Source organism: Ursus americanus, chromosome 11 (assembly GCF_024610735.1).
Source record: "Ursus americanus isolate L20-20 chromosome 11, mUrsAme1.1.p, whole genome shotgun sequence".
Classification (NCBI taxonomy): domain Eukaryota; kingdom Metazoa; phylum Chordata; class Mammalia; order Carnivora; family Ursidae; genus Ursus; species Ursus americanus.
In genome coordinates this window covers 43,637,618-43,664,785 of record NC_142137.1, presented here as the reverse complement: position 1 = coordinate 43,664,785, position 27,168 = coordinate 43,637,618, and the positions used below count along the sequence as shown (strand labels likewise).

Here is a 27,168-nt window from a genome sequence, read left to right as displayed (position 1 = left end):
AAAGGAAGAAGGGAATATCCATGATTTCAGCATCTAAAGACAATCCCTCTTAAGACATTTATATTGCCTATCAGATTTATAGTTTTTAGATGCTGAACCGGGGGGTATGGGAGGGAAATGTAAAAGCCTCCACTTACTTCTAATCTTCTGGAAGCTACGGATGTTGACAAAAAGAACCTGACAGCTCTGAAAAGCAATTTAACTTAGATTTGTTTGAATAATGGATTATGGGTGATTTTCACTTTTTTGTGCTTCATGTTTTTATGTTTTCCAAAATTTCCACAATGACTATTAGGTTCAAAGTCAGATTTGTTTATATTTTTATCTTTTGCACTGAATACTTTGGGAACTGAATTAATGAATGTATATTATTTTAATAATAGCTGGAATTTAGAAAATCAAAAAGGCAACTGGGGTCCTGAGTATTTTAGATCCTTTACAACTTTAGAGATTGGAGAAGTATTGAGACCTGAACTGACTAAAAACCGTTAACCAGGACCTGAAAACAAGAGAACTTGTTTCATTTTCCCCTAACCCCCAGGACTACCCCAATCCTCTTAACCAATGCTATGGTATTAGTTTTAATAGAGCCTATATCCGAACTTGTTTGCCACATGTTTATCTTATTAATAATTTAATAGCAGGAAATAAGCCAGCAGCCTTCTCTCTCTGAGAAGGTTTTTTGGATATTGACCCTTACCTTAACCCTATTTGTGGGATGCCTTTTGCAAAGGTCACCATGCTTTGTGTGAGGTGAATTCTCTATTTGGACATCCCTGGTGCTTTAGAGAAGTTCATTTGACTCAAAGACAGCCACACACGGTCCAATCAGTGGTCTATTAGCCCCTGTTAATTGGGCTCTATCCAACCTGGGTGCCATGTATCAGATAGTGATTGGTTTATCTAATCAGGTTCTCTTTTTGTGTATTTGCATATAAGAAGGAGTTAGTTAATTGGGGGAAGAGTTGAAAAGAGAAACAAAGAGAGGAACAGAGATGGGAAGAGGTTAGTCCTAACAAGGAATATTGGTGCCGTGGTGTTGGGTCTCCAGTCCCACCATGTACCTCACTACTGAGTTATTATGGCTCCTGAATGGTGGGTGGCAAAGTACAGCTGAACAGCTGCTGAGACAGTTTCCTTAATTGATTCCAACATGGTTTCAATTATCACGATTAAGAGAGTGAGCTTTTCTGTTCCCTTCAACTAGAGAAGGAGCCTAATGAACATATTGAAATTTGAAATATAATTTAGAGTACTAATCCTGCAAATAATATTTGTATAGTTTGCAGCATCTGCCATAGCTGTAGACATGAGGGCTAGCCTGATGGTCTCTTTAGTTCTTCTAATGGGGATGGAGATACTCTCTCCCCCATAGGATTTGAAGTGCCCTTAGTTAGACTTGGAATTATCCATCAAGATTACAGATGCTTAACCTAGGATCCATGCACAGACTTCAGAGGTTCTGTGAAAACATTGAAATTGCACACAACATCTTGTGTATTTGTGAGCCTATCTATTTTTCTGCGTAGTCCGTAGTTTACATTAGACATTCCACAAAATAATGAGCCCCTAAGGGTCAAAAACACCATTGCCTTATTTTACAGATAAAAATATTACTCAATGTAACTTGCCTACAATCATATACGTTGTGATTGCTAGAAACTAGGTCTCTTTTTTCATTAAAAATTTATAAAATACAGAAAAAAAGGGGGAGAAATCACCAATGATTTCACCATGTAAAGACAGACCCCCTTAAGACTTTTCTATTTCCTACCAGAAATATGTATTTAGGTTCAGAATCACACTTTTGAAAACTACACATTTATATATTGCTTCCTATTAGACTTGTACTAAACTCTACTCACACCGGCAGTCTAGAATAATGTTTATTATATTCACCAGAACAAGTGATTCTTTAAAAAAAAAATATCTTGCCTACAGGAGAACAATAGTGTCTTATTGTTGTTTCAGTGTGCATTTCCTTATTATCAGTGAAGTAAAAGATTATATTTGTTCATTCCAGTTGAAAATCTATCTCTCCTCCATCTTGCCCATTTTGCTCAGGAATCCAGTTCTCCCAGCTCTTCATCCAATTCCCATTTAGAAAGTCTACCCGAGGAGGAAACGATAGGAGAAACCCACGTTCTGTTTATCACCTGGACTTGTTCCTACACCCTCAGCAGATCTTTGCATTGGAATCCTCTGAGCGGGTCGTTAAAATGCAGATACTTGGCCTCTACCCAGTATCTACAGAATCCTAATATCCAGATATGCAGTGTGAGGAATTTGCACTTTTCGCATGCAAACATTTGGTATTTCTTAAGAATAAGAGAATTTGAGAACCATTTACATACAGGTCATGTGATCTGATTTAAATATGAAGAATGTGGACCATTATGATTCTTACTAACAGCTCAATGTCATTGTGAAACCAAGGTTATCTCCCTTCTGTGAAGTAGTTTTGCCCTCATGGTCAGAACCACCAAATTTACTTTCTGACTTAAAGTTAATAAACTTGGTATAAAATTGCAACTTTTCCATTGATCAGCTTTGTGAATATCACTTCATTTCTCTGAATCTCTGTTTCTTCATCTGAGAAGAGGTGATGATTATCCTAGCTCAATCTGTTTATTTTGAAGGGTGAGCTAAACTTTACAGGTATACTTTAAACGGTCATGTAAACATTGGATATATTTATTTGGTCTAATTGTTTACTGTGTGATAACTTTGCACGATGTCAACACTCGATAACTATCTGGTGATTGATTACTCTCTTATTGTTCAGCAAAGATTGCTCTCATAGGAGGTGGTGTTCTGTGTGGTCTGGGCTCTGATCTGTCATAATGGATACTCCTTAACCCATGTGTAGGCTGAAAACCAGCCATGCTTCTCTCAATCCTTAAAACTGTAGTGAATCAGTTAAGTCACATTCACTGAGAACCTACTGTGTGCCAGGAACCGGACCAGGCACTATGTATACATTAGTGAGCATCAAGGACACGCCCCATTCCTCCTCTAGATAAAATGGGGCAAGTATCATAGAACAATTAGACCCCATATCTTTTAGCCAATTACTCAAAGAAATACTATAAAATATGTGGAAGACATCCCTCTGGGGTGTTACGAAATGATACAACGGGAAAAATTCAAAAGATAAATGAAGAGAAGAATGAAAGGTAGCTATTGATTCCAGAAGAATGGAATGAATGTGAGCTTTTCCTTTTTTTTTCTTTAAAGATTTTATTTACTTATTTGAGAGAGAGTGAGTGAGAGAGAGAGAGAATCTGAAGCAGACTCTGCACTGAGCACAGAGCCGGCTGTGGGGCTCGATCCCACTGCCGTGAGTCATGACCTGAGCAGAAACCAAAAGTCGACACTTAACTGACTGAGCCACCCAAGTGCGCCAAGCTTTTCCTTTTTTGAATTAAGCCCAGAGTTAGAAGGAGGAGGAGGGACAGTAAAGTCTCTTCCAGACCAAGAAGGCACTTTGAGACCGACAAACGAAGCACGCCACTCTATACCATTTACACAGAGTTTTATTCAGGGTAACTCAGTGACCGTGGGGATCAGGGGGATCATGATCCAGATGCTACACTGCTATTCTCCACCAAGTCCAGACTTTAACCCATGGATTTTGTAGAGCAAACGGTAGTTATCTAAAGTGGAGCCATTTGCGCACCAGCGGGGAGATCCCAACAAGCCTTTCCACATTCTGGGCAGAGCATGCATTCACCTCCATGGGGCCTCTGTACACATAGCCCTGAGGGAGGTCATTGTGTGAGCGTGAACAAGATGGAGAGCCAAAGATGGAGTCAGTATTGTCAGCCCTCCTACACCAGTCAAACCAGTTTGGAAACTGGCAGGAGAGTTGAAGGAGTTACGCAGCTGGGGCACTCAGGGTCCACTAAAGCTCTGAAACCTAGGACACACCACCTGCATATAGTAGTTGTGGTTTGGGGGATTCTGAGACCTCAAACTAAAAGAATTTTATTCTTTTTTAGTAGGTGTAGTCCCTCCTTAATTTCAATGCATTAAAAAATTGCTTTGTGTTTAGGGCAGTGGAAGGAGAGCTGGCCTCACAATATTTTGCATCAAAAAGATGACAGTGTAAAGACGACTTATAGCAGACAGTGTTTTTGAAAGCAACTTATAAAGTATTTACCATATCCTAAATTTGCACATTTTTCAGACTTGTGTATGTATAGTCTACTCTCAAAATAGTTTTGTTATTATGCACAAATAAAACAACATGGGAGCTTTTTAATAAAGAAATCGCATTTATAATGATCTGCATTTGCATATGATAAATCTCCAATCATTATAACACCCTAAAATATTAATATCATCAAATATCCAGTCAAGTTCAAATAGCCAAATGTCATATATGTCAAATTTTTTTTACACTTTACTTGCTTCAGGACTCAAATATGTTTTTTGAAGGAGTAATAAAAATCTTGGCAGTTGCTAAATATCTAGACTTCTATAAACTCTGATTCTTATATATTGGTTTTTCCTAAAGTACAATAATAATTGAATCATAATAAAGTTATCAATTCAGTCATTTGGGTAACATTATCTTTCCTTTGGTAATTGAATACACTTTTTTTTTTCCTGTCTCTGCCACTAAATAAAGGTATGACCTTGGGCCCTTCACTGAACCTAGTCAAGAATCAGTTTCCATCCTTTTAAAAAGAAAGTGTTGAACTAGAATTGACTATTCAACATTCTTTTATCGAGAGCCTAGCAGGTGGGAGGCCGGACGGTACACAGCAAAGAAGAGCTTTGACAATCAGCAGCTCTGGACTGGAGCCCTGTCACATACAGGCCACTTGAGCTGAGCTAAGTTTAACCCCTCTTACCTCAGTTTCCAAATCTGTGAAATGCAGAGAATAGTTACCCATACCCAGAAAGTTTTTCATGTGTGCACATAATGGTGGGTATGGGGAAGGGTGGAAAGATTGAGAAATTATGGTTATAATGCTTGATAGATAGTAATCCAACAATAAATAGTAAATAGAGTTAGACTATCAACCATTTGGGACAGAGTTGAGGGGATGAGGCCAGAAGGAAAAGCAATGGCCATGGTTAGAACTGTCTTGTCTAATAAAGTGGCCGTTAGCCACACAATGCTACTGAGCACTTGAAAGGTGGCTGGTCCAAATTGAGATGTGTTGTAAGTAAGTACTCTGGGTTTCTAAGATGTAGTATGAACAAAAACCATAAAATATCTCATTAATAATTTTTCATCTTGTGTAAGCATTGAAATTACAATATGTTGGATATCCTGGACTAAATAAAATATGTTATTAAAACAGCACTCCATACACTCCCCAACCAGAGCGCTCTATGTATTGTAGCTATTTGTTTACTCATCATTCTTGCCTTTAGATCAGTGGTCCTCAGAGTGTGGTTATAGAAACAGAAGACCCAGCATCCCCCAGGAACTTGTCAGAAACACAAATTTCTGGGTCTCACCTCAGACCCACTGAATCAGAGACTCTGGGACTGGGGGCCCAGAAATCTGTGTTTTAACAGGCCTTCAAGGTGAGTCTGATACTTGTACATTTGAGAAACACTGCTAGACTGAGTTTTTATGCTTGGGACCACATCCAATTCACTCTGCATTGCCACTCAGCCCAGTGACTATTTGTCAAATGAAAAAATGGATGAATGAATCCTGATGACTGTAGGGCCATCGGAGGATATCCAGCAGAAGAATGTCTCGGTCTGATTACCTTTTAGAAAGTAACTTTTGTAAGCTGTGAAGAGTATAGATTATAGGAGGAAGTTACTAGAAGCAACTGAATTTGCTTATAGGAAAAGAATTATTTGAAAATCTAAATATATTATTTGGGTGGAAAAGAAGGTAATTATTTTCAAAAAGTATGCTTTGTTTTTCAAAATATTTCTTTTAAAATAATTTTAAAATGTGTAATTCTATTTATATATAGTGTTTTGTAAATTTGGGGGGAAAGTAGACATACCCATATGTAAAATTTCTCAATAAATATGTTCTCCCACAAATTATGATTTCATTTTTTAAAAAATAACTCCAAATGTCTTACACATATTAGTATTTATGTGTTTTCTAAGGATGTATCACAATTCTCTGTTTTGATTATAAAAATAAAATTTTATAGCAAGTGACTACATTTAAAAATTATTTAAATTTTGATATTAACATAGAAACAAAAATAGTTTCATGTTTGTATATTAGTATAGAGACTACATCTCATTTATCTTATTTTGGATTGAATTGAAATAAAGCAATCATCTAGAAATATTTCAACTAGAGCTTATTAATGCTCAAATTAAAAGAAAAACAAATTGTTATTATTTTTTTTTAAAGATTTTATTTATTTATTCGACAGAGATAGAGACAGCCAGCGAGAGAGGGAACACAGCAGGGGGAGTGGGAGAGGAAGAAGCAGGCTCATAGCGGAGGAGCCTGATGTGGGGCTCAATCCCATAACGCCAGGATCACGTCCTGAGCCGAAGGCAGACGCTTAACCGCTGTGCCACCCAGGCGCCCCGAAAAACAGATTGTTATTAACATATAGATTAAGAGTAAAGCAATCCCAAAGACTCATGACCCTTAAGAAAATATTGAGGCTGCAGAAGCACCAATGTTGTTCCCTATCACATACCCAGCTTCCATCAGCAGATTCTTATCCCCACAGTTGGGAAGAAATTCAACCAACTTAAATGTGGGCACAGTAGTTGGACCTTCAACTCAGCTAAAACTTTCACATGTTCTCTTGACCTCTAAATAATCTTCTCTACAAATCACTATTTCCATACTGATTCTACCACATATTGGAAGACACTGAGTTGCCTACCTTTTAGCAGACCCCACACCCCTTTTTCCTTCCTTGCTAGTAATTGCTAATAATTTTTATTTTATTACAGCAGTAGGTGCTGAGCCCTGGGAGCAAAGTCCCAATTTTCTAAACTCATCATTAGACCCTTTTACTCTTTGTCAGCAATTATTAAGGAAGTGAGCACATGACCTCAAGTGGTGGTCAATAAGACATAATGGGATATCTGATGGGGGTTTCTAGGAAAGGTTTTTATTCTCTAGTAAAAGAAAGAGAGCTGTGAGAAGGTTTCATCCTTTTACTTATTCCCTTAAAAAGGATTGTGTCAGCCATCATGAATGACAAGACTATGCAGGTCTTAAAGAAAGATTGAGGTATTAAGGTTACAAACTCACAGCTAGTAGTATGTCCTAGATATCGAATGCACAGGATAGAGAAAATAGACAACAGTTTTGTATTATAAGCATCAAATTTGCTAACAGACTAAATCTTAATTGTTCCAACCACAAAAAAGAAATGATAATTATTAGACAGGATGAAGTGTTAACTATCACTACAATGGCACTCATATTACAGTATATAACTATAACAAATCACCATGTTGTATGCTTAAATTTACACAGTATTAATCATCAAATATATTTCAACTAAAAATAATAAAATAAAACAAATGAATAAATAAATGAATGAGGCTAAGAAGAGACTAAAGGTCATGAGGGAGGGGAGATTGGGCAACCAGGAGTTGGAGATACTGAAGGGCAAAAGGGGGATGAGAATAATGGGCAGAGAGAGAAGAGACTTCGTAAAGGGGAGTCTACAGGCAAAGAGTAGGAGGGGCTAGGGACGGCATGGCTGTGGGCAGGGTGGGGGGCTGGGATCCTGAAGGTGCTAGAACCCTTTAGTCCTGATTCCCTCTGGTTCTCTTAGGCCAGACAATCCACCCATTTTTACATAGTTGAAAGAAGTAAGTTCTTGGTAAGTCTATAAACTTGGTCCATTCAGCCAAATGGTTGTGGTGTGCTCTGTGCTCTCTTCTCTTCTTGCGTTTAGTGGAGGGCTCCTCTGTACCCAGGCCAGTTAAAAGATTTGGTAAATTTGGTAAAATGGTCATTCAGAGAAAATGAATAATGCTAAAGTGTTAAAGTGTTGACCAAACAAGAAGACTTTTAAAAAGATAAAAAGGGAAAAGAATAAACTGGAAAATTTCTATGTGAAATGCTGACATTTTTATTACATTCATAAGAATATATTTCGAGAGATTAATAGTGAGGTTCAGACATTTTCAATTGTTTATTGGCTTTTTAAATGTTTATTCATGTGAACAGCCTATTTATATACTTTGTCCATTTTTCTCTTGGTTTGTTTGTCTTTTTTTATCTGTATGTGTTTATGCATTGTGGATATCAATCCTTTGCTCATAATATATATTGCAAATATTTTCTCCCATTTTACTTCTTGGCATTTAAGCCTTTAATCCATTTTGAGTTTATTTTGGTGTCTGGTAGAAGACTGGAATCTAATGGGATTTTTCTGTCTAGAAGTTAGACAATTTTCACAACACTGTTTGTTGAGCAATCCATCTGGTCCCCATTAATCTGCAATGCCTCCTTCAAAAATCTCATATGTGGCAGAGGCCGTTTTAGGACTGTCTATTGTGTTGTAGTCAATTGCTCTGTAAATTCTTGCACACAGGTTTAATTATTACTGTGTTATGTACTTTTTGTTCACACTTTTCAAAATTTCTCAGCTCTTCTATTTTGACTATTAAGATAGCTGCAATTTAAAATCATGTTGTCAAATTAAACTGTAAATGTTAGCATGTAGGAAGTGTGTGGTAGGAGATGGAAGGTAAGTGATATGGATTTTTGTACGGCATTAATCCTTGGTACAAATGTGGACCATGCCAGCCTTTCCAGTCAGAAAAACTTCCATTGTGGACTTTGAAGTTCTTCCCACTCTGTGGGTCTCCAAGCAAAACAAAGCTAGCCAACACTATCGAGGGGTCATCCATCGTCTTTTGTTTGTCAGACTCATTACCAACAACCATGTGAAAAAACCCAGGCTCTTGGAGCTCACGCCTGTGTTCTCTGCAGCTTGTTTTGCAGAATCTTCTTATATGTGTCATCCTCTTCTGCACCGTGTACTATGCAGTTCTGGGCATGTGCTGCCTGATGCTCAAGTAAGTTGCCTTCAAACAGAATTAAAAAGCTAAGAGTGAATGTGAAAGGAGTTTATATCTGATACTTGACATGGAACAGAAGATGCAATGTTTAAAAAATGGTATATTTCTTACCTTTTTAAAGGAAAGAGAGCAAATGTGCCATCTTTGAAAATGATCAAAGCAAAAATCATGAAATGATGTGGATAGATAGGACCAGACAGGATCGTTCTCTTACTTCTTTGGAAGATGGTGATGGAAAGAAAATGAAGCTCTTACTCCCTGGGCTGGTATTGAAGCAGAGCAGATTTGAATTCGAAGGGAATTTAGAGATAATCCATATCAAATTTAAATATTTTCTGGTATGTACTAGAAATATCTCTGGGACCCAAGTCAGGAGACCTAACTTCTGGCCCAGATTTTTACTAACCTTATGGAAACATCTTAACTAAGCCATAGAGCTTCTCTTAATTGTCTTCATTTGTCAAATGGAAGTAATTGATCAAAAGAGGGTTATTATGAGGACAAAGTAAAATGTGTATTTTCAGTAATATTTCTATGCAAGTGTGAGCCATTTTTTTTTCCAGGTAATTTTTTTGTCTTGCTATGGTTTAATTTTGGCCTCTACAAATTTAGGTTGCCAATACATTGATTGCCTTGAAATATTTTTATGTAGATTTACAAATAATTTCCAAGAAGTCGAGTGTTTATATAACTTAATTTTATTGTGCAAGTAAGGAGTTAGGACCCTTTGATTTCAGTATCCAAATGAGTAACCAAAAATAATTATAGCAACTTCTGCAATGGGAATAATGTTATTCAGCACGCTTGCAGGCAAGCCCACTGAGGCAGCATTTGCTGCTCACACACAGGCTCAGCTGCTTCTGGGACTGGAGATGGCGAGGCCATGCCTGGAGCAGGGAAGAGTGAAGAATCGTCAGGGCTCTCTGAGCCTGATTTCAGGGATTTGTAGTTCATGGGAGTCAGAGGAGAGGGATTTGAAGTTCTTGGGCCTTACATCTCCAGGAGGCAGCTAACGGGTTGACCAGCTGTTCACAACTACAAACAGGCGCCGTAGAAGGTGTGTATTTATAGACTCAGATTTTACAACAGGAAAAGAGCTCAGAGATTAACCTTTTCAATTTACAGAAAAGACACCGAAATTCAGCTCCAAATGGAACTGACTTGCCCAAATTCACAGTGTCACAATCCATCCGGTTTAGAACCTTGGTCTGGTTTATTTCCACGCCTATGCGCTTGCCACAGAATTAGGTTACGTTCTCTTCTCATGTTCGATGGAAAGGACTTTCAGGATGACAGCTAAGGGCTAAAACACAACAAAGTCCGCTAGGGGAACTTCACTGGACAAATTAGAAAATGTGGTGGAAAAGATTATTTGGCTGCCATACAAGTCAGCGAGCTTCTAAAGGCGCCACAATGTGGGTAAAGCGAATGACTTATGGCGGGAAGAGGGATGTTCAAAGCCTTGATGTGCGAAGTTTTGAACCGCCTCCCCCGTAGTAAACTATTTTCATTTGCAACATCTTCAGGGTGTATGAGTTGGATGTCCTGGCACCATTTGATTTCAAAACAAACCCCTCACGGCTCAACACAAATTATAAAGGTAATTGGTTTTAATTTCCAATCTTTGTTAATGAGCGAGTTAAATGCCTCAAAAAACAAAATAGTTTTTGTTTTAGAAAAATTTATAACATATCAGGACTTCCTCTCAGCCATCTGTATTTTATATGTGACTTCAAAAATTAATGTGGAAGAATGCCACCCAAAATTTTGAAGTGGCTATTCCTGAAAGACGGAATAGGATGGAATAGTGAAATAATTGAATAGAATTATTAGAGGAATTTTTATTTGGTGATCTTGTAGGTCAAGTTTTTGCACATTAAATATTTTTCAAAGAAGAGGAAGAAGACTGATTTAATATATTGATGTAGAGAAATGCTCATGAGCTATGGCATGGAAAATGAAGACGACAATAGTGTTTGTGTAGTGTAATTATTCATTTTTGTAGAACAGAGTAAAATACATGGTGTCAGTGGTAAGAAATCTGGAGAATTATGCAACAAACTGTTATCTCCCAGCTGGAATGACAGAGAACTTTCATTTTCTGCTTTGTACATTTCTGCTTAGTTTGATTTTTCTTTCCAAAATAGGGGGAAAAAATGTTCCAAAGGAAAAGTAATATAGAGAGTATACTAAGAAAAAATTTATCTCTTTTAAATTCATAATTTTGGTTGAAAAAATAATTATTAATTAGTACCTACTACATTCATAAGCCTTATGTATATTAATAATAATAGCCACTTGTATTGGATATATGTCAAACATACTTGTTTTGGGGGGATTCATGGTGAGTTCATCCCATCTTTCGAAAAATGAGATTTTAATGTTATTTCCATTATAAAACAATACATATAAATTAATGAAAACTTATAAAATACCTACAAGTAGAGAGGAGAAAAAGAAGAAATTCGATCACAAACTTACTTTCTAAACATAATTATTCTTAATAGTCTGTTAAATTTCTTCCTACTCTTTTTTTTTAATGAATTGTGGAATTTTTTAACACTACAATTCTTTGGAAAACCACTGGACTTTTTTTTTTTGGAACAAATACACAAATATACAACAATTGCCTGAAGCCAAAGAAACCAGATTTTTGAATATGACTTGTACAGGAAACTTGGTCAGTTAAAATTACTGAATTCAAATTAAAAAGCTTTAGAACAACCTTGTCAAATGGGTAACCTTCTTTGGTGCTATTATCGATTCAATTTTGGATAGACAAAGACTACATTAGGAAAAAGAGACTTTCATTCTAATGAGACACAAGAGGTCTAACATTCTTTTTTTTTTTTTTTTTAAAGATTTTATTTATTTATCCGACAGAGATAGAGACAGCCAGCGAGAGAGGGAACACAAGCAGGGGGAGTGGGAGAGGAAGAAGCAGGCTCATAGCGGAGGAGCCTGATGTGGGGTTTGATCCCATAATGCCAGGATCACGCCCTGAGCCGAAGGCAGACGCCCAACCGCTGTGCCACCCAGGCGCCCCTAGAGGTCTAACATTCTATCTTCACTTTCTCTTTATGTGCTTTCCTACTGAAGATAGAATTAACTTATTTTCTATCAAAACTGTCCACAATTAATAAAGAAATAGTCACAGTAAAGAGTTAAGTAAAGGCTGTATGTGTGGTTTTTGGGAGGGGATTTAAAACTCAACTGTTACTATTTAATTCTTGCCTTTGGGTCAGTCAGTGAAAGATAGGAATGACACAGCTTATTGGAAAGGTTGTGTTTTTACATAGTGGAGATTAGTGAAGATCCCCAGGATGCCTGGAACAGTTTATATCATTCTCTCCTCTCACAAAACACTAACATTTGTACGAAGATATCAATAAAACCTTAGCCTATTAGATCTTTAATTTTGGGCTTGAGGAGATAACTGCCATAACTCTTCAAAGTTGTTACTTTGAGAATTTAGACTTTAATCTCAGAGATAAAGTGTAAGAGTAATCTCAGAGCCTTGGGCATGTAGTTAGGGTCAAGTTTCTTGTCTGTTTCAATGATTTTTGTCACCCAGGAGAGTAGGTTTAGCAAGGACACTGGAATGTTTAAGTCTAGTTAAAACATTTTGATTACTAATATCTTTCCTTTGCATAGCAGAAAATAGGTTACAAATTGCTTTCATTTTAAATTAAAATCCTCCTAACAATTTCTTGAGGTTGATAAGATAGCACTCCATTTCCCAATTATAGAGAAAAAAACAAGACTGACCCAGAGGTTAAAATTGTACTCAAGGTTTTATAACTCCTAAGCTCTAAGGCAAGACTATAACACTGGTATCCTGACTTTAAATTTTGTACTACTTCTTTTAAATCATGCTTTCTTTCATATTATAAACAAAGCATAAGCCTTTTTTATCAATATATGCAAATACAGCTTGTTCAAGACTAAAAATCAATGTCTCCAAGCAGCTGCAAGTTAACCTATAAAATCTGTCAATGCTGATAAAAGAGGCATCTCTATTTCCCTATAATAATCTAGAAGCTCTGGGAGCCACTGATAGAGGTAGAAGTGGAAATGTGGGAAGAGGTGGTATCAGTATGATACAGCAATGAAGTTCCTTCCACAGCCTCGATTTTAGGGAACGGGACATGCTGAACTGAACTTTGTTCCCGTATGATAAAAAAGGAGTTGGTATGAATTCTCCCTTCAACTTTTCGAAACCTGGTAAGTGAAATTAAATCAAATTGAGGAGTGAGTGTAAGGCCTTTCAAAAGGATGGCACTTGGGACTTGCTCACTTGGTTAGTGCCTTGCTCAGCATGAAACAATCCCTGGCTTGCTAGTGAATAAATTACTTCTGCACAATATGATATAATGTGATTATTTTACCTTTTGCTTTGAAAAATGGAAAGTTTGCCTGTCTAGATTCATTGATTCCTGAATTATAAGAACATAGTAATCATATGCCACGTTTTTGTCAAAGAAAAAAAAAGAAGAAGGGTAATGTTTACAGAAAGTAATATTACAAAAGGACCTTGATGGTATGTCACATTTATTTGTCACATATGTTTGATGGATCTCTCCTTCGAAACCACTATAGTCTTAAACATCCGTATCAAAGACAAGAGGCAAAAGGTTGACCCTTCACACGTTCAAGGCTCTTAGAGGTTTGCAGTCCTAACCTATAAATAACTAGCTCTTTATACATGTTTGGGGAGACCCCTCTGAGACAATTGGGGGGATTTAGAAGAGTGCTTCCATCCACACAAATCATTTAGGAGGCTTCCTTTCATCCATGGTTATTGGTTATGTGTCCCAGATGACGATCTGAACATGCCATTTTATTACAAAGACATGAAGGAACTCATTTCCAGGTAAGGCAATAATTAGGAGCAAAGAAATGTTATAACTCATATTTCTTTTGTTCATTTCTGAAAACTCAGAACTGATTTTTCATTAGTTTTTACTACATCTTAAACAGACAGTTGCAATCCAATTACAGATCAGCATGTATTGGTTACATGGTAACTTTTCTTTATTGTATTTTACCTTTAAAATCATAAGGACAAAGAATGTGAAACAAATTATATACTGTTATTTTTCTATAAGTCAAAGGATTATTAAGAGACAGAATATGTTAAAAAGTTCTTAACCAAATTTGAGGACTGTTAAGACATGGGATATTTTGAAAATTCTTAACCAAAATTTCTTCACAGAGTAAGTTGTAATGGTCCTGTTACTAATTGTGTTCCAAAATTCTTAGTTTTTCTAGTTCCAAATAATTATATTCTTCATTCTATTTGCAGTTCTTCTAGTCTCAACACAGGTCACCTACTTTGCGGATTGCTTTTCGCTCTGGTTGTAGAAGAATGGGTCTGGGATTATGCTATTTCAGTAACTATTCTTCATGTTGTCATCACTTCCACTGGTAAGCAAATTAAAATAAAGGAAACAAAGAAAATATATTAAATCTGAGTTTGTACCTAAATTGCTTCTCAAGAGTAAAACGTTGTTATATGTGTATTGTCCTCTGATGGCTTAATCATAAAAACTTATGGTGCTGATTCTCCCCCCACCCCTCATTTTTCCTCCACCACTAAGTTCTTTTACCACTTCCTGGGAGAGGTTTTGAATCTTCTGATTCAAAACTGTACTGAAATTTGATGTTTCCTATTCTCCTCTAATGTTCAGCATGTCATCAGCTTGTACAGGGGTTGCCTCCATTCAGAATACTTTTCTTCCAAAACCCTTCCTTGAGGCAGAAATTGACCAGACTGGGAACTGGCCCCTGAGGAAACCCACCACGGCAGGCTTGCAGACTTCCCAACAATAGTTATTTTACCAAGAATACTGCATTCTTAAACTAAGGGGTTTTATTTCTACCTGTGATCTCTGGAGTCAACAGAAAATGGAATCAAATTTCAGTCCTACCTTTTTATGAGGTGTGTAGTCTTAAAGGAAATCAAAACATCATTCACATTAGTTGCCTCCTTTATGGAGCAGGGAGATCTAGGGATATTTCAACCAGAATGAGAAATTGTCTGACATAGTGTTTAAGCATATAATAATTACTCAGTAAATGAAAGTTTCATCCATTCCTTCATCCATCCGTTCAAAATTTACTCTTCTATTATAACTTTTCTCCCTTCCCATCTTCCATTATTAAAAAAAGATATTAGTCAAAGGATGGGTGGGAATAAACCACAAGTTATAATTCAAAGTTATTAGTATTTATTAGCAACTTAAATTACTCATTTTTTTCTCAGTGCTGTGATCTATTAATGGCTTCATCAGTCTCCAATTTAAGAATTCACAATTTCCAAATGAATTGTTACATCCTAGCATCACTGTTATTAGAGAATGCTAGTATATCAATCTCTTTGTCCCCAGACACACCCTTCCTTAGTAACTTTCAGAACCACTAAACCGCATATTTCAAATTCTCTATTTTACTTTGGGGCTTAAGTTTACATGGAAGACAGCCATGGGATATTTGCAAAAGGGCTCTGGGGCATAGGGTGGCTGAATCTTTAAGGTTGAGATAAGCAATAGGTTCTGGACCCAGAAAAGTTACAAGGTAATTATCTAACACATGACACATAGAAAATACTTAAGAAATACTGCTGAATAGACATGAGTTCAGAGTGAAGCGGCTCAGAACTCCAGAGAAAGTCAGGTATCGAGGATTCGGGATGGCCTTAGGACCATCTCTGTTATATAACACTCAAATCAATTCTGTGAGCTGACCCAAGAACCTAACATCTTTTCTAGAAGACGAGTTTCAGGCATCTGATTTAATAAATGACCTCGTCAACTATGATCTAAGTACAGCTTTGGGACGACCTGATTTCATGAATGTGAATAAAATTTCTCTTTGTCTTGTGGATATGATCTGACCAAACAGAAGTATTTCTTCATGTGTAAAAAATAACACATATTTTAAAAATGAGTAAACTCTTTTTTTTTCTTTTTCACTTATGTTGGAGTTCCCCCTGACATCACATTGGTGGGCTGCTTTAGGTATATACGCATGATACCTATATATATTATACACATATGTGTATGTATTATGTTCCACATACATATTTATAAATATAGTGGGGCATCAACATATTTTTTATGTGGGTCAGGTGATTGGACTAGAAGACTGCTCAAAGGGTTCATCATTCTAAAATTACATGGAATAAAACACCGGATATATATTTGTGATATATTCTTTTGGTTCTCTTTCAACATGAATGGCGTTACTATTTTTACAGTAGCACGATTTCATTTCATTTACTTTTTTCTTCCCACAAATAGAGCAACTGAATTCATCAATTATACATCTAGTAAGAAAACTAGCCAAGTTAAAGTGGACTTTTCTAAAGCTTTTCCTTTGGCTTAAGCTAGGTATTGACTACAAATAGTTTTACATTTCCCCCTTTCAGTAAATTTGGCAATGGTTTTAAGTGTGGTCATACTTAATGATGAGAAATGGAGATGCAGCATTTTACCCTCTCGTTTTCCCCAAAGGCCAGTTATCTGTTTATAGTATCAGTATTATTTATGTTACTCATTAGCTCCCTTCACTACAGGTTAATTTTCCACTTCTCTTACATATCCATTAAGTCTTAGTGTGTACTCTTTTCCAACATTGTTTGGTTCATACAGAAAACACATGTAGAAAGTACTGATATTTTATTTTGCATGACACTTTCAAAAAATGCTATTGCATGGTGCACTGGGTGTTATACGCAACTAATGAATCATCAAACTTTACATCAGAAACCAGGGATGTACTGTATGGTGACTAACATAATATAATAAAAAAAAAACATTTAAAAAATGCACATTTTTAATGAATCAGAAAGAAGATACCTGAAAGACGTGCTATCAGTATAAGTAGAGATGATCTTTTCTCTCTGTGGAAAAAAAACAACTTATCCCTTGGATTTTCTTCACAATCCCACAAAATTTACTAAGCCCTAGGCAATTCAGTTACCTTGATGACAAGGAGAGTCAGTGTCGGCATACTGGAATGGCCAATAGAATTTGCTAAAATAGTTGGGTCACCATTTCAGTTTTAAGAACTAGGGTTGGATTACGCAGAGAACAGTTGCCAAATGATGTTTGAGGTAACCTTCTTTGATTTTCTTTGAGTTAAAAAATTTAGAGACCAAAGAATAGAGGCTAAGCATCTTGGAAATTCTATCTCCTGGTTTGTACCATATGCGCATCTCTGAGGAAGTTGTGCAGGCCTGCCAAGCCTCTGATCCGCTAAGGGCTCTTCCCTCAGGGACCTTTACCTTTCATGGGAGTCATACTGTTACCGCCATACAAGGAATAACAGATTTATGAAAGCCCTGTTGGGCTGGAGCAATATTTTAAAACAAACAAGAATCATTGGGCCAATGAAATCAGAGCTGAAGGCATTCTCATATAACCAAATTGCTCAGGTAGGTAGACTTCTGTTTTCAAAATCTTTTCTATACTAAAAAATATTTTCCAAGTTCGAGGAGAGCATATCTCCCTTTTATAATTAGAGAGAAAATACCTTATAAAATATTTTTAAATAGCAACAATACAAACAAATGGCAAGTCTGAAGAGCTGAAAGAATTGAGAATTGTAAAATCCTTGGCATGTGCTTTGACTCCATTGCCTTTGAATTTCTGAGTTTTAAGAGCTCCTTACTATTAATTTGACAGAACCACGCATCGATTCCCTGAAGGAAGTTTTGAATTTCAACAATTTATCAGCACAGAATGTATACCTACTGTCTCTTAGCTGAATCTGTAAACTACCCTATTTCAAATGCTATGTCAGTTTCAGGAACATTATTTTAGTCATGACAATTGTTCTTATTCATAATCTCACCAATGAATTATTCATTATTGGTAGTTAACCAAAACTTTCATTACTTACAGGATCCGGCTTAATTTGAATGATATGTGGAGGCTAGGCTTTCGCATACTGTTTGTTCAAAGACAACTTTATCTATCCAGATCTGGGTGAGTTTTAACAGAACAGCTGAATTAATTTGCCTCAGACTTTCTATATTATTATATACATTGTGTCGGAGCTAAATTGTATTTTTTTGTTCACACCTATATTCAAGGTTGAATTTATTCTAGATACTTTATAACTATAAAAAGAAAAAGATGTTAGTGGGAAGCAGAAGAATCCTAGTAAGGTATTCATGAGCAAAATGTTGCCAACTCATAAAATGCAGTGTTTACCAAAGTGTGTTCCACAGCACACGAGTTCTGTAATATGTTAATAGTACCACGCAAGGAAAAAAAGTTGCACGTGTAAGTATATTTGTGGATTCCTGGGTTTATGTAAAACAGACATGTGTTTCAGGACTTCTCAGAATCTTTAACATATTATTGTGAACAGGGCATCTCAAAGCAGTGGTATAGATTACGCACCATTTCTCAGATGTATTTGACCCAGGGACACACTTTAGAAAATGCTGATGTATCACGTGGAAAGTAGAACATAGCAGAGAGTGGAGTTAAAACTCTTACAAATCTCTATAAGCAGAATTAGATTCTATTACTGGCCCACAGTATTTGTTTCTGTGGTAGCATATTTCTTGTATAATTATTGCCTTTTTAAAAATATTAATGTCTATTTCTTTCCTTAGACTATGCTTTCTAACATAGTGCTTCTCAAAATTTAGTATGCATTTGAATCACCTGGAAAACTTGTTAACAATGTAGATTTTGGTTTAGAGAGGCTGGGATGGAGCCTAAAATTCTGTAAATATTTTTTAAGGTTTATTTATTTATTTTAGACAGAGAGAGAGCACGGGGGAGGGGCAGAGGAAAAGGGAGAGAATCCTCAAGCCAACTCCGTGCTAAGCATGGAGCCCAGTGCGGGGCTGGATCCCAGGATCCTGAGACCATGACCTGAGCCAAAACCAAGAGCCGGGCGGTTAACCAACTGAGCCACCCAGGTATCTAACAATTCCTGGAAAATACCTGTGCTCCTGGTCCATGGACCACAGTTTGAGTAACAAGGTCTAAGTGGTTGGGACCAGATATTTTTTAAAGTTATATAGCTCTGTACTGCCAGTCCTATGTTTATTCAATAAATGTTTGTTGAATTAGATTAAAACTGAGGCCAGTTACACTAACATAATTGTCTTAAATATTTACCACTTTTAAATGTAGTTAAAATATCTTTTGATATAAAAGAAGTGCATACCATGGTTATAACTAAAATATAAATATAAGAAAAAGGATAGGAAAGTGACATACACCTCTTCCCTTCCATCCGTATATTCCCCCACACAAACATTTTGGGAAACAATTAGAAACTTAATTAAACTAGCTCTGAAATTTTTTCCTAGATGACTCTTTTTACTCTAAAAATCTATTTCTTTTGGGGTGCCTGGCTGTCTCATTCAGTGGAGTGTGTGACTCTTGATCTTGGGGTTGTGGGTTCGAGCCCCGCGTTGGTTGTAGGGATTACATAAAAATAAAATCTTAAAAAAAATCTATGTCTTCCATAAAGATTTGCATCCAGACAGTAAGAAATGTCATGCTAATTATATGTATTTCAGGTAACCTTCCAGAAACTACTTTGTGTTGATCAGTTACTGGTTAGATAATTCAAACTTCTCATGCACATGCAAGTATGAAAGTGATACTTTCTTCCTTGCTTCTTTCTTTTATTTCCACAAACTTTTGTCTTCCATCCATTATCCTCAATCTTCCCATTACTTTCCTCCAAAATATTTAGTCATAGGAATGGCAAAATATGTAGCCCATCTAAATCAGTCAAAGGATTGCAAATTCCTGTTATGAATAAAGACTTTCTTTCATCTTTAAAGGAAGGCAGCATAGGATAGCTATGAACAGGTCAGCTTTATGATCTTTGATTCTCCAACTAAAACCCCACTGACAGCATACAGCAAAGAGTGTCTTGGTAGATATATGACAAAACTCAGTCCTGCTCTATGAAAAATACAAGTATCAAAGAAACTGTGAATCACTGATGAGAAAGTCTGACCCTATAGAAACTCACACATGGAAGACATTTACAGAAACATTAAAACTGCCTAAATACATTTGATAATTAAAAAAAGATTTGGTTGATTAAGTACTTTTTAATATATGGAGAACTAAGTTACACTAGTAAATTAGAATAACAATCTCTCCAGACTCCAAAGACCATAATATCTTTCATTCTGTAGTGTAGCTTAATTAGCATGTTTATTTCTAGGATTAGGAATCCATCTGCTCAGGTAATTACTATTGTGTGAATCCTTCTCTTTATTTTTTTTCCTCCTGATCACAAGAATAATCTGTGATTTTCTTCTCTTACTCATTAAAATGATTATCATTATCTATTTGATGACACCACTTGACACACAAAAATTAAAAGTACAATTAGAGTACATATTTTAGCTTAAATATATTGTATATCAGACGTAGCAACTAAATATTCACTTTAGCTTTTATTGCTTTGAACTGTATATTAACTCAAAGACCAAGAGTCATGCCCATTTAACATACTTTTCCAGCGTCCCTCACAGAATCGTAAGAAGATGGAATCCTACCCAGTATTTTGATGCATATTTTTCAGGCAGGACTGAAATTACTTACATATTTTTTTAAAAGGTAATACTTTTATGTCATGCATAACCTTTCCAGAAATATCCTTGACAGTTATTATACCACTGTGGTATAATGTTAATCAATTAGCATATTCCTTTAACAATGTTTTATTTAAAAGAATTATTTCCCAAATGAATGAACAATATCTTTACTTTTGCTGACAATGATCCCAAAATATATGTGTAAGGACTATTTTCATAGGTCTAGTGTAAAGATTAGACTCCTATCTACAATTTAATGGGCTTTGTTAAGCTAATGTAACCCAGTAGCTGAATTGATCATTTCAAAAGGTGTTTGCTATCACTCTAAAGAGTGTAGGGATTATTCTATAGAAATGTGAACAGGGGCACCTGGGTGGCTCAGTAGGTTAAACATCTGACTTTTGATTTCAGCTCAGGTTCATGAGTGCAGGGTCATAATCTCAGGGTCATGAGATTGAGCTCCACGTCAGGCTCTGCACTGGCCATGGAGCCTGCTTAAGATTCTCTCTCTCCCTCTGCTCTCCTGCTCCTCTTCCCCTCTCCTTCTCTAAATAAATAAATAAATAAATAAATAAATAAATAAATAAATAATTTTATTTAAAAAAAATGTGAGCAAATATACTATGAGATAGAGAATTTTATGACAAACATCCTAAGGAAAAACAAAGGCATTTCCTAAAGTTGTGGCTCTATAAACTTTGGAAACCCGAACTGCTAGGTAATAAATCTATAACAAGAGTATCCATAGATATGGTTGCGGTAAAAATTTCAGAAAAGGGAAGAAATACAATTTGGTTCATATGACGATAATGTAATTCTTCTACAGAAATTTTCCACTGCAGAGAAAGGCTTCATAAAAGATGTAAAAATTTGAGAAGGTTTCACATTTTTAATCGAAGACAATAAAGTTACAACTTTTCCGAGTATCACGTTTTACTTACCTTACTGATTTCTTTTAGATTTTCTTTTATTCTATCTAAATATTCTGGTATTTCAGTAACAAGAGTTCCAAAGCATCCTTAAAAACAGAGTAGGATATTCACTCTCTCCCATATGACCAATAATTCAAACAGGAAGGAGTTAAAAATATCACTCCAATAATTACCTTAAATTAAACCTGCACCAAATATCAGTTTGTTAATCTAGCCGGTATCATAGTTATTTAAAACTGAGCTCAAATCTCTTACTATTCCTGTATATCTCTTATGTATTAACACTCTTAGAAATTATCGCTGTAATATATTATTTATTGTTCAAAATAGGAAAAGATAAAAAGTTTAAAAAAGAAAATAAAGTTAATTCATAATCTCAAGTTGGCATTTGTGTGTTTATGTGTATGCGTGTGCAATCAAAGTGAATAAAAACTTACATAGCCATTTCTTTTTTTAAAATTTTATTTACTTATTTGAGTAAGACAGAGAGAGAGCATGAGCCGGGGGGGGGGGGGCAGAGAGAGAGGGAGGAGCAGACTTCCAGCTGAGCAGGGAGCCCCACTCAGGGCTTGATCCTAGGACGCTGGGATCATGAGCTGAGCTGAAGGCAGACACTTAACTGACTGAGCCACCCAGGTGCCCCAAAAAGCCGTTTCTTTATTATTGATGCTTAAGTTCTTTATAATTCTTTCTCAAATTAAGTAAATAGATAGACCTTCACTTGCATTCACAGATATTTCTTTAAATAGGTCACTAGAAGTGAAATTATTAGGTCATATGGTATAAATGTCTTTGAATTACTGAAAAATATTTCCAAATTGCCATTCAGAAAGTTTGAACCTATTTATTCTCCCACCAAAAGCCCTATTTTACTAACTCCTCCAACACAAAAATTGTCATTTTTACACTATTAATATGTGTCTATTTTACTATACGCCTCCTACACAGTACCTATTTTACTATAGTCCCTATTTTGCTATACTCCTCCAACCCCCAAATTTTCATTTTTACACCATTAGTATGTGTCTATTAAAATGATATTTTTACAATGCATTTGAATGCCTCAGTTATTACAACAAAATGATTTCTGTCATTGAGACCTAAATTAAGATGGCCAGTAAGACAGTTCTAATTTAGAGGAATTTAATTGCATCCTACTTCTGAAGTAGCCTTTAACAACAAATATAGATCAAATGCCTACTGTGTATAGGACACCGGTTACACAGCCATCTATCCTTTCATCTAATCTGCCCACAAATACTTTGCTAGGTTCTGGGATTGTCATGCTTGGCACTAGAAATGATCAAATGCAATGCAGGTAAAGCAACATACTTAGTACTTGTTATGTCTTTAACTGCTGCTGGGTAGATGAGAGGACGTAAAAGAGGAGATTTAAGCTATTTGATAACAGGGATATGGTTTGCTCAATGTCATATAGCCAGCTCCTAGAATAGGATTTGGGATGTATCACACATATCATGTGCACATAACATATCTGTTAAATGAGGAAGAAAAAAAGTTCATTTCAAATTAGTTGCGTGTTGGAAGACTCTGGGAACGTGTCCAACACTGGCACACCTGGGATGGGATTGATCGTTGTACTGATCCAGCCAAAGACTTTAGTGTCAAAAGGAAAAGACATGCACAGATTGCCCTTGGAGAAAGAGAATACCTAGTATCAAGGGAATAAAATGTTTAAGCTGAACATAATTGGATACATTACACCTTCACTATACTCATGTTAGAGTAGACTTAGAAAAACATTTTCAACTCCCAAGGTATTGGAGAGTAATGTGTACTTTATACAAGATTTTGGGGGGGGAGATGAAGAAGAGGGTTGTATTTCTCTCATCACAGCACACTTACTCATCTCCTCATTAGACATCCTGGCTCTCTTCCCTATCTGCTGCCAATGACCAGGTCTCTCTTTCTTCCTCACCTTCTCTCCACATAGCCTCTAAAAATGCCCTATACGCCAGTCAGGTTCTGACCACAGTGAATATATATGAGTAACCAAAATAAAATCCTTATTGTTACTTGAAGAACAGCTATCCTTTGTTCTCCTGACATGTCCCTACAGGTTATCACCCTAAACTCTCCCAAATGACTTTGCAAAATCTTTACCTTGTCAAAAGACATCAAATCTCTTCTTAGGGCCAAATTTTGCTGCTGAAAAGGAAATACTCTGTGTATGTTTCAGAACAGTTCTCTCCAACAACTTCCTGCTACGAAAACATTTCCATTTCCATGTTCGTTGAACATTCTAGATCAGTGCTGTCCTGTACAGTAGCCACTGGCTACATGTGGCTATTGAGCTCTCGAATATACCTACTGTGATTTAGGCACTGAATTTTTTTAAATTTAATTTTAATTTTTTTTTTAATTTTATTATTTATTTGACAGAGACAGCCAGCGAGAGAGGGAACACAAGCAGGGGGAGTGGAAGAGGAAGAAGCAGGCTCCTAGCAGAGGAGCCTGATGTGGGGCTCGATCCCAGAACGCTGGAATCACGCCCTGAGCCGCAGGCAGACGCTTAATGACTGTGCCACCCAGGCGCCCCTAATTTTAATTATTTTAAATTTAAACTAGTGGCTGCTGTATTGGACAATGTAGATCTCAAGGCTCTCCTTCCCATTTACAAGGGGAGAATAGTACCATCTGCAGATATTATAACTGCCAATCAGGCTGAGGTTTTTTTGTTTTCTTTTTTAAAAAAGATTTATTTATTTATTAGAGAGAGAGAGAGAGCACGCACACATGCGTGAGCAAGGAGAAGGGCAGAGGGAGAGGGAGAGAAGCAGACACCCCCTGAACGTGGAGCCCCACGTGGGGATCGATCTCAAGACCCTGAGATCATGACCTGAGCCGAAAATCAAGAGCAATGCTTAACCAGCTGAGCCACCCAGGCACCTCAATCAGGCTGAGTTTTAAGCTATTACAAAGAGTAGAAAGATCCATTCACAAAAAGATGTATTAGAGGTAAAGCACATGCTTCCTTTCATGGTCATCACTAGATCTGCTGTCCCCCATTCTCTGGTAATCAATTGTTTGATTGCACTGGGAAATCAGAGGATTAAAAAATCCATCAGTTCCACAGTAACAGATGGAGATGTACAAACCGGACACTGTCTTGGTGTCAGGGAGAATATGTTCTCTGCCATGGCCTGGCATGAACACAGCAGCAGCCGAGAAATCTTGAAGTGGCTTGTGAAAAGTCATTTTCCATCATGAGCTACATTCTTCAGAGGACTGTAAAGTGAGCACAGCCTAAGTGGGACTAGGAATGGAGCCCAGCCCAGTTTGCTGGAACTCAGGATGAACCAAAGGAAAAAGTACAGAAAACCCAGAGATTGTCATCCAGGCCAGTATGCCCAAAGGCTGTGTGTACATTGTTCAGTAATAAACAATGTGTTGGTGCCTTTATCTTCTTTCATATAAAAAATGTAACTTTTATCTTGGAGCTATGTCTGAAATTTAATTTTTTTTCCTTTCATGAGTGTCTAGGATCAACAACTCTTAAATGTGGAACTGTGCTGGCCATGCTTTAAAAAAAAAATCACAGAAATTTGTAATCTAGAAACTTAGCTCTTCTTTCCCTTCCTTTTAAAGGCCTCTTGATCTTCCCCTGGATAACTAATACCATGTTTTCAGACCATGAGGAGCAATTTAGTAGTAGTAAAACTATCAGCTTCCAATCGGATTAATGGAGTCATGGAAAAAACTGCATAGGAATTGGACGAGGAATTGGACTGCATAGGGATTGCATACCATATTACGTAACTATTTTTATGGTCACAGTGGCTTTCACCACTGTGCATCATTCTATATCTTGAATGGTTTGAGAACTTAAATTAGCTCTGAGAATAATTTAGGTTTTAACTGGTTGTTTCCAGAAGAGACTGTCAAATGTATTTGATCCCGTTGTAATAACTACCCTTTTTGCTTTCCCCAAAAATGTTTTATAACATTTTCTTAATTTGCTGCTCTTATAGTCTTTTTAGATTAGATATTTTCAGTCTTTTATTTGACACTAAAAAAGATTTTAGTAAATTAAGATTTCTAAAGGAGCTATCAAGTTGGACTTGTGGTTTTATTTTCGGGCAATCCAAAGTAGTCAGCAAGTCTTGTAATGAGTGTGTCAGTGGTACCTGGCTGTAAATTATAGGCATCTCTTTCTAGAAAAGTACTGTAATAAGATGACATAGATATTAGTAGAACGAGGGCTGGCACTAGGCAGAAAAATTAGTATTTGGTCCCTTGTAAAACTTCTGAAAAACGGTGAGGTTTTCTGATTACTACAGTATGATACACTATGTTAAGCACTGCATACAACATATCATTGTTGACAAGTGCACTGACACAGGAACTTGCTTATAGACAGACACAAGGATGAAGGTGGGTTTTCTGATGTTTCGGGTAGCATCCTTCCAGTGTGGCATTGTTACCTTTATTTGATCCAATGAGTTGACTATTATTCTTCCCTTCTTTATTCCATCCTTCTGTACCAGGTTTTTGGGCAAGATTATTCTTTTGCAAGCAGATTAATGCCTGCTTCTGGTCTTGGCAAATGCCAGGAAGATTTGTGCCAAAGCCAGCAGCAGATCTCAGCCACCGTGGAAAATTCCAGTCATAAAGGAGGATGTTAGCACCAAGAGCAGAGCTTTGCACAAGCTGCCTTTGACGATCTAGGTTGGCAAATGTCATGGGTAGATGTGACACAAATTCAGTTGCCTTCCATACCAACAGCTTCACTTTACCTAGAATGGGCAGTCATCATAGGTGTTTCTGTAGGTACAGGACCTCCTAAAGGCCTTGGCTTGCCTCCTTGTCTCAGTCCCATGAAAGGGATAATCTACTTCCCCCCATTCCAATTACCCGGGGTGTCATTTGTGATACCCCCAAGAACCTGAAGTGAGTGAAAACTTTTCATTTTTAGGAGCCACAGAGCTCCATTAGAACCATGGAAAGAATATAGCAAAGTTGTGGGAAACAAGATAAACATAAAAAAAATTCATAGTATTCCTATCCAAGAGCCAATTAGAAAATATCTCAAATAAAGATCTTAATTAAAGTAGCAATAAAATCAGGGCACCTGGGTGGCTTAGTCAGTTAGGCATCCCACTCTTGATTTCTGCTCAGGTTGTGATCTCAGGGTTGTGAGATAGAGCTCCACATCGGGCTCTGTGCTGGGCATGGAGCCTGCTTAAGATTCTCCTCCTCCCTAGTCCCCTAATTCTCCTCCCCCAACCTCTAAATAAATAAATAAATAAACAAATAAATAAAATAATAATAAAATCTTAGGTTATCAGGAATAAAACTAAACAATTATGTGTAAAATTTGTAAAAGTATGACGTGCATTAAAAAAGCACTAAAATTCCCCTTTCCGCCCACACACCTTCCCTCTAGCAACTGTGTTTGTTCCCTATGTTTAAGAGTCTCTTGTAGTTTGCCTCCTTTTGTCTTTATCTTATTTTATTTTTCCTTCCCCTCCCCTATGTTCATCTGTTTTGTCTTTCTCTAACTGATTTATTTCATTCAGCATAATACATCTAACTCCATCCACATTACTGCAAATGGCAAGATTTCATTCTTTTTGATGGCTGAGTAATGTTCCATTGTATGTATATATACCACATCTTCTTTGCCCA

At 36.7% G+C, this 27,168-nt stretch overlaps 1 protein-coding gene across 1 annotated transcript in view; it reads left to right on the top strand.

Moving 5' to 3' along the window:
* Positions 1-5,054: 5,054 nt before the first annotated feature.
* TMEM244 (transmembrane protein 244) overlaps positions 5,055-27,168 on the top strand; it is a 72,457-nt gene continuing 50,343 nt past the window's right edge. The window contains 6 exon segments of the mRNA XM_045805621.2: positions 5,055-5,084; positions 8,912-8,997; positions 10,527-10,600; positions 14,306-14,332; positions 14,335-14,427; positions 15,975-16,019. Coding sequence (XP_045661577.2) covers positions 5,055-5,084; positions 8,912-8,997; positions 10,527-10,600; positions 14,306-14,332; positions 14,335-14,427; positions 15,975-16,019 — 355 coding nt within the window.